General features: G+C 55.7%; 1 protein-coding gene across 3 annotated transcripts in view; it reads right to left on the bottom strand.

The window, feature by feature from the left end:
* Nucleotides 1–285: 285 nt before the first annotated feature.
* The window catches only part of TMEM130 (transmembrane protein 130), a 17,269-nt gene continuing 10,403 nt past the window's right edge, over nucleotides 286–7,151 (bottom strand). Inside the window, exons 4-8 of one of the 3 annotated variants that reach the window (XM_007448866.1) lie at nucleotides 6,517–6,683; nucleotides 5,692–5,776; nucleotides 4,262–4,464; nucleotides 2,175–2,287; nucleotides 286–1,672 (exon numbers count right to left, since the gene is read on the bottom strand). In XM_007448866.1, coding sequence (XP_007448928.1) covers nucleotides 1,520–1,672; nucleotides 2,175–2,287; nucleotides 4,262–4,464; nucleotides 5,692–5,776; nucleotides 6,517–6,683 — 721 coding nt within the window. In that variant the 3' untranslated portion in view covers nucleotides 286–1,519. Of the gene's footprint in view, nucleotides 1,709–2,174; nucleotides 2,288–4,261; nucleotides 4,465–5,691; nucleotides 5,777–6,516; nucleotides 6,684–7,151 lie in introns of all 3 variants that reach the window. The other 2 variants (XM_007448865.1, XM_007448867.1) reach the window with 2 other exon arrangements.

The following is a 7,151-nucleotide window of genomic DNA, read 5'->3' as shown; positions in this document are numbered from 1 at the left end:
CAGAGTCTCAGACCTGGCTGCACATTGGAGTCACCTGGGGTGCCTGGACCCACTTCCGGGAGGCCCTCAGGAGCCAGATTGTCTGTGATGCAGCCTAAGAGGCAGTTTGAGAACCACTGACCCAAACCACTGACCCAGACCTGAGGTTGTAGCCAGCGGCTCCATCCAGTGCACTTGCCAGAGAACACGACGGGGACGTCCCGCTTCATCCAGGAAGTGCTCCTGCTGCTTGCAAGGCCCAAACATCCATGCACGGAAAAGAGACTCGGGCCACCTGGCATATGCTTGGCTATACTCAGAGCACACAAGCTTTATTCAGCAATAATGGCAGTATTTCATGAGTAGGAGCTGCACAACAGTGGGAATGCTGTTTTCAGCACAAAGTCTGAGAGCAAACGATTACAGCAACAAAGCTCAGCCCCCACGGCCCTGCCTCCCCTCCCCAGGCAGGCCCAGGTTGCTCCCTAATCCTGCACAGTTCAATGGGGGCCTAATCGTGGTCTCCCTCTGCACCCATAACACACTCTCTGCACATCCTCTGCCTCCCCCAGGCTGCTGGGCCAACAAAGAAAGAGGAGTGGGCTGGTCCCCCTCCCCCAGGTTCCATCCAGTCCTGCCTCTTCCTTCTCAAGGCCACCCTGGGAGCAGCTGGGGGGGCAAGAACACTGTACCCTCCCCCTCCGGGTACCCAAGTCCCCGTGGCTTGACTGTTTTTTTGCTGCAAAGCCTTTTCCTCAATGAAAGTTTAACATGGACTCAATAAAAGAAGGTGCTATTTATAAAGCACTTTGCACTCACAAAGCATTAGCCCTGCCCCCACCCAATCCCCAGCAAGCAGAGAGGGAACAGGGTGTCCTTAGAAAGGGAGCCAGTAGCCACAGGGACAGCACACAAAGGGAGGGGCCAGGCCCAGGAACCGTCAGGGCCATGTGGGAAAGGTCAGATTTCATTTTAGTGCTGATTCAGGGTACATCCCAGCAACCACCTAATTGGTACAGAGGAAATCATCTGAAATGTCTGTGTGGCGTGTGTGCACACTTGTCTCTGTATGTATGACCTTTTGTGATGCAGCCTTAAATTATCCATTTGTGACCTTCCTTCCAGCTCTCTGACCTGGGCAGGGCTGTCTGGGGGAAGCAACTGTGAACCCAAGATAGACAGCAAATGTGCCAATAGGGGAGGAATGGACAAGGAGTAGCCTAAGTAGGCACACTTAGGAGAGAACAAGGACCATGTCTGGTGTTGCAGTCCCACTTGGGGCCTCTTCAAAGCCAAGGAGTGGGACTGACTGAGAGGGGCTTACAACTGTATAGGTGGATGGATGGATGGCTAGGGGGTGTGATGGAGGGGGGCTTGTGGAGGCAGCTGGACTGTAAAAATGGATGGCCATCCAGGGTGGACAGCCCTGCACACATGAACCCCTCCTGCTGGGCAGCGTGCACCACCCTGCCCCGCCCTGCCCACAACTCCCAGTCAGCAGTCAGTTAATGCTGAAACCAGGTCGGGGGCAGGGGGGTGTTCACACTGTGTAAGTTTTGACAGACTTGTAGAGGGGCGGCAGCAGCCCATGGTTCTCGCGGACAACTTCCAGGTACTCCGATGGCGTCTCCAGCAAGAAGGGCCCACAGCACATCTGGCAGCAGCACCTGACCCCAGTGGGCGGCTCTGGGTTCTTGTCAGACATGGGGGAAAAGTCAAAATCAGCCACCTATGGTGAACAAAACCCCACTGGTCAATCACCCGCCCACCCACTGGGAGTCCCATTAGGTGGCCTTAGGAGCTCAGCTGCCTGGATAGGTGGCCTTGAGCTCAGTTGCCTGCTGGCAGCGTGCACAGAAACACCTTTCTGGAGCCACGCAGCGCTTCCCTGTGCCTTTGGCTTTTCTGCTCTGTGGGTCTTTCCTGCTTTCGGTTGCCCTCTCCCTTACCAGCTCATGGGCACGACTGCCAAGCAAAGGGCTAGCATAGAAGGAGGTAAGTCACATTGGCAAGCAGCTAAATCATCAATCGGGCCCCATCTATGGATGCCTCTTGGGCACATAACCCCCAGCCTCAGGGCCTTGCTCTGACATCCAGACCACCTCCAGGCTCCCTGGTCTAGCCCCCCTGCCCTCTCCGCATATCCTCTCCTGTCAGGGCCCAGGAGTCCAGCCCCCACCCCACCAAGCACCCACCTCCACCATGTCCTTCTGATGAGCGGCGTTCCGCAGGGTCATGTACATGATGAAGGCCAGCATCATGGTGATGAGTGTGGCACACGGGAAAGCGAAGACAGCAGGCTGGATGCCTGGGAGTGAGACAGGCTAAAGTCACGAGCCTGGGTAGTTGGTGCTGAATACTAGCCTTCAGGAGGAGATGACACAGGGGAGAGAACAAAGCCCACCAGAGCTTTTTTCCTCCCTGTGTTCATGCATCCCAACTAGGCAACCCCAATAGGCAAATCCAGGATTTCACAAAAACCAACCTGGGGTATGTGAGGGTTTTAAAGTTTTACTTGATAGTGACTTTCAAGGGGTGCAACTAAATTTCCCACCAGAGTGTGGGCTGCTCCCAATGAGCAGCATGAGACAGAGTGATGACGTACAACTTCCGAGCCTATGCCATGAAAGACCTAGCAGCTTCCTCCTTGGTGTCTCTTGGGTGACTTGCACTGGGGAAGGGAAGCCAAGTTCTGAGGACACCCAAACAGCCCTGTGACCTCTGGCAGCTCTGGGCTCACTCCCTTATCCTGTTACCAAGAAGCAGCATGGCAGAGCAGGAAGAGCCCAGGGGGTCTTGGGTTCGAATCCTGGTTCTGACCAGTGACCTGATGGCAATACTGACCCACAAGGCTGCCATGGGAATGCAACCAGGTGAGACAGGTGCAAGGCAGGCGATCAGCAAGTGTGGGTTCCTTCTCACTACTCCCCCACCCTCCTCCTGGTAGAGCCACCACCATATGCCATGAGGATCTGTCTCCCAAGAAAAGGCGGCATTGATTACCTGTAGTGCTGTCTTTCTCTGCAGAATTCAGAGGGATCCCAGACACTCAGTGCCCAGGAGATGTTGGGGGAGGTGGGGCCCAAGGCCGCCGATGATGCCAACAGGTCACAGAGTCTGCCTGGCCCACAACATCAGCCGGGGCCAGGAGCGGAGAGTGGTGTCTGCTCAAGGTCTCAGAGGGACTGGAAAGACTGGAGGGGGCAGTGACAGCATCTGGTGCCCTTACAGGGCCAACCTCGGGGGTGAGTGCAGCTGGCAGGGTGTCCCCTTTTGTTCTGTATGGCATGGAACCTGGCTGGGCATCTGAAAGACCATCCCTAGGGTTCTGGGATCCTACTTTCTCCTCTACATAAGAAAGTTCTTTTCTGGGGTCACAGAACAGCCCCCACCCCCCCGCCGGAAATGAAGGGTAGGACCTGATGCTGTCATCAGCCAATCCTGTGGCTGTAAGCCGGTGGCGGGACCTCATGATGTGTTTGGGAAAGGGTATTCCAGGGGCGATGGTTGGGCACCTTATGAATGAGAGAGACTGTACTGCACACTTTCTGAGCTGCTTACCCTCCCTGGGAGACTCACAACAGCCCTGTGAGTCCAGCACAGTCACTGTTGGAGATGCTTGTTTTAGTGGCAGCAACAGCACCGAGATGGAGGTGATGGGGTGGCGGTGATAGCAGTGAAGGAGGGAGGGTTCGTGTTGGGGACAAGTGTGGCAGTGGTTAATGTATGGAGAGACACTGACCACTGTCAGTGGTGGTGGCAACAAGAGAGCTTAAGTTGGGATGATGCTGGGGTAGCACGGGATGGATGGTGTTGGTCCAAATGGTCGGTGCAGGGGCTGGTGGCAGGGGTGTTAACGGCAGTGCTGATGGTGGTAAGGGTGGTCGCAATGGCAGCACCATCTCTGGCTATTGAAGATGCTAGAAGAACTGTCTGTAGCATGTGGTGATGGTGGCAGTGGTGCTGGGCAAGTTAGCTGGCAGTAGCTGAGCTGTCTGTTGTTAGTTAGTGGTGCTGGTGTGGAGGGTGGTGGTGGTGGAACTGAGGGGTTCTGGTAGTGGGGGCTAGAGCAGTTGTTGATGGCACTACAGAGTTTCTAGTGCTGTGGGTGGTCAGTCAGTGGTGTTGGTTGGGGACCGCAGGGTTATTGATGATGCTTGTGTTGTTGGGACTGATGTTGATGGCTGTTGGTGGAGCTGGCTGGTGGCAGCACACTGGCGGTGGTGGCAGGGTTGACTGGTTTTTGCTGCCTTTGTAAGAGCAGAGGCAAAGTGTCACTTACTGGAGGGCCAGACCTGGATCTTGTGGTACTGATGCGTCTTGCTGATAATGTTCTCGGCCTGGATGCTGAAGCAGTAGTCCCCAGGATCCCTGAAGATGTGGGTCAGGTTGTAAGCCGTGCTGCCCACTGACACAGGGTGGCATTCCCCTTCCCCCAGCGGGAGGCACTCGGGCTTAAGACGCCAGCACACGTTCAGAGGGGGGCTGCAGGGAAATGGGGGCATTTTTTTAGCAATGGCTCAGCAAGGAGTGTGAGCATAGACTCAGTCCAAGAAAGCCCAGGCAGTCATGAACTTCAGTGTCCTTTCCAGGACAGAACACCCAGCTTCCCTGGCCTCCAGGGAACAAAACGGTACATAAGAGATGGCTTGGGACTCCGAGGGGGTCAGTGAGGCAAACAGGGACGTGCACAGACTGCTGAAGGAGGCAGAATGAGTGCCCCAGTGACGCACTTGGTGCGCTGTGGAAGCACAGGGGACGGAGAAGCGTGTTCTTAATGAGGAAGTCAGGGAAGGCTTCCTGGAGGAGGTGGCATTTAAGTAGGCCCTAAAAGGATAAGTCGGCTTTTGACAGGTTTGAAGGGGTGAGGGCATTCCAAACTATCCACCTGCCACAGCACAGGCTCAGAATCTGGAAAATGCAGGTCCATAAAAAGAATTCCAAGTGAGCACTCCTATCTCACACGACCTAGACCAGAGTAAAACACACACTCATGCCACTTCAATGATCAGGTCTACCAAGCACAAGTAGTTTCCCCCTCTGCTCTCTAAGTACTGAGCTCTTATCTCCAAAGCCCCCTGAAAGCTTCAGGAGCCACCTCCAGCCCCTTGGCTTGTCTTCCTCTTTCCTTGGCTACTTTGCCCCCTCCCGGTCTAGCCTTATTTCCCCCTGACGTGTCCCCTTGTCGGGGGATTGGGTGGGGTTGGTCTTCCCCACTAGAGTCCTTGGAGGGCTGGGCCCTGACCACTATTTTTCTGCAGCCCCATCCATCCCAGTGGCCCCAGAGAGGGACTCCCTTGTGGGGAGAACACACCCAGCATCTCCTCATCTCATCACTTACTACAAACTCAGCTTGATGGCATTCTTGGCAGGAGCTGAGCCAGGTCCTACCCAAGATGGCCTGCTTTCCAGGGGGCTGGAAAGCAGGCCCAAGTCACATACGGAAGTCTTTTCACAGGAGTGGTCGCTCACCTGCCTCTGCCTTGATGCCCATGTTGCCGACAGCCCCAAAAGGCCACTGCTCCCTCCTCTGGACCCTGAGAATGGAGCCATGCCTGTGACTCTCCCGTGGCACAGTCAAGGGTGGCATCATCCCTCCGTGAGCTCCTTAACTTGGGGCCCCTCAGGGATGGAGCAAAAAGTAAGGAGCCTCGGAGGGGGAGTGCGGGCAGGACCACAGGTCTTGCGCAGTGTGCTCTGGGCTTCACTCACCTCCCCAGGAAGTTCAAGGTCACTATCATCTTTTGGAAGGTCTGAATTAGGGTAGGCCCCAAGACCTGGATGCCTCGAAGGGTTTCTGAAAGGCAGAGAAGACCTCATTATATCTGGTGGCTGACGACAGCTGTATCAGGGCTCGTGGAGTCCCGAGGCTGTGTGACCATCACCCCGTCCTCCTCCTGGCCCTCCCCAAGGGCAAGTCACAGGTCACATCCAGGGCATACCTGGGTCCCGCCTCCCTGTCAGCAGCAGGTGCTGGAGCCAGCTTAGAGTGAGGGAGCCGGAGGAAGCAAGCAGGGCCCTGGTGAGCAGGACCTGGGGCTGACTTAGGGTACCACCGCCTCCCCGCATCATCTGTTCCGTGTGCGGGGTGGGGGAAGCAGCACCCCATTAGCACGACCAAGAAATCTGCTGCAGCTGCCCCAGCATCCCCTCTTGCCAAAGCCAGGTCTGGCTGTTCCCTCCCTGTGCAGCCGACTGAGGCTGTCCCAGCCCCGACAGGACGGTCCTTGACGGCAGGCAGATGTAGCCGGGAACGAGGAGTGATGGGGATGCACCAAATCACAGCAGTGTCTGGGCTCTGCCACCTGGTGGCCACCTGACCTCCTCCATGGCCTGCAGTGCCCTCTTGGAAGCGGGGAATGACAGACCCGCTCAGAGGGCTGCCAGGGGAACAGAATAGAGGCTGTGCATCCGAGCTCAGCCCAGTGCCCAGTTGGAGCCACCCTGATCTGCAAGTGACCCAGCCCTGGAAGGAGTGGTACCCAGGGCTCCCTGATGGGCCAAATGCTCAACCCACACCAACCCCCAGAGACTCACCCTGCAGCTTCAGCGAGGCGGAGAAGTCGCCTGTCTTCTGCACAACGCCCTTCCCGACGTCCGGTGTTACCTGCTCCCACTCCGCCACAACCTTGACCTTCACAGTGAAGGATCCAACGATGGAATAGTTATAATAGACTGTAGCGTCTTTGGTCACCATCTGGGTGCTGTAAGGTGACAGGAGATGACAGAAGTGACTCACGTGCCCTCTTAGAGTGGTTGTACAGTGACACATTCAGACCAACGACTTGCAAGCAAAAACATCATCCCAGCATCAGTCCCCAGAGCCAGCCAGGGCATGAGGTCAGCTGTACCTGGTAGAGTGGCTGCTGGCTGTCTTTGTAAGTTACAGGTAGGAGAACTCCTAGCAACAGGTGCCTGTCACCTGCCAGGAAGTGCTCTGCACCCCGAGCCAGGAAACTGGGAAAGGCTGTGTGTTAGACAAGGACAATCTGGGGAGGGGAGAAGTATGACCTTTGGAGTTAAGACACACCTGGCTTTAAATCTCACCTCCAGATTTCCTATTTATGTAACTCTAAGCCTTACTTTTCTCATCTGAAAAACAGGAAGAGTCATACCTCCATCACAGGTTATGATATAACATATTAAGTGTGTAACATCATGCTTTTTCCCTA

Source organism: Lipotes vexillifer, unplaced genomic scaffold (assembly GCF_000442215.2).
Source record: "Lipotes vexillifer unplaced genomic scaffold, Lipotes_vexillifer_v1.1 scaffold778, whole genome shotgun sequence".
Lineage (NCBI taxonomy): Eukaryota > Metazoa > Chordata > Mammalia > Artiodactyla > Lipotidae > Lipotes > Lipotes vexillifer.
This window is presented reverse-complemented; position numbering and strand designations above follow the sequence as displayed.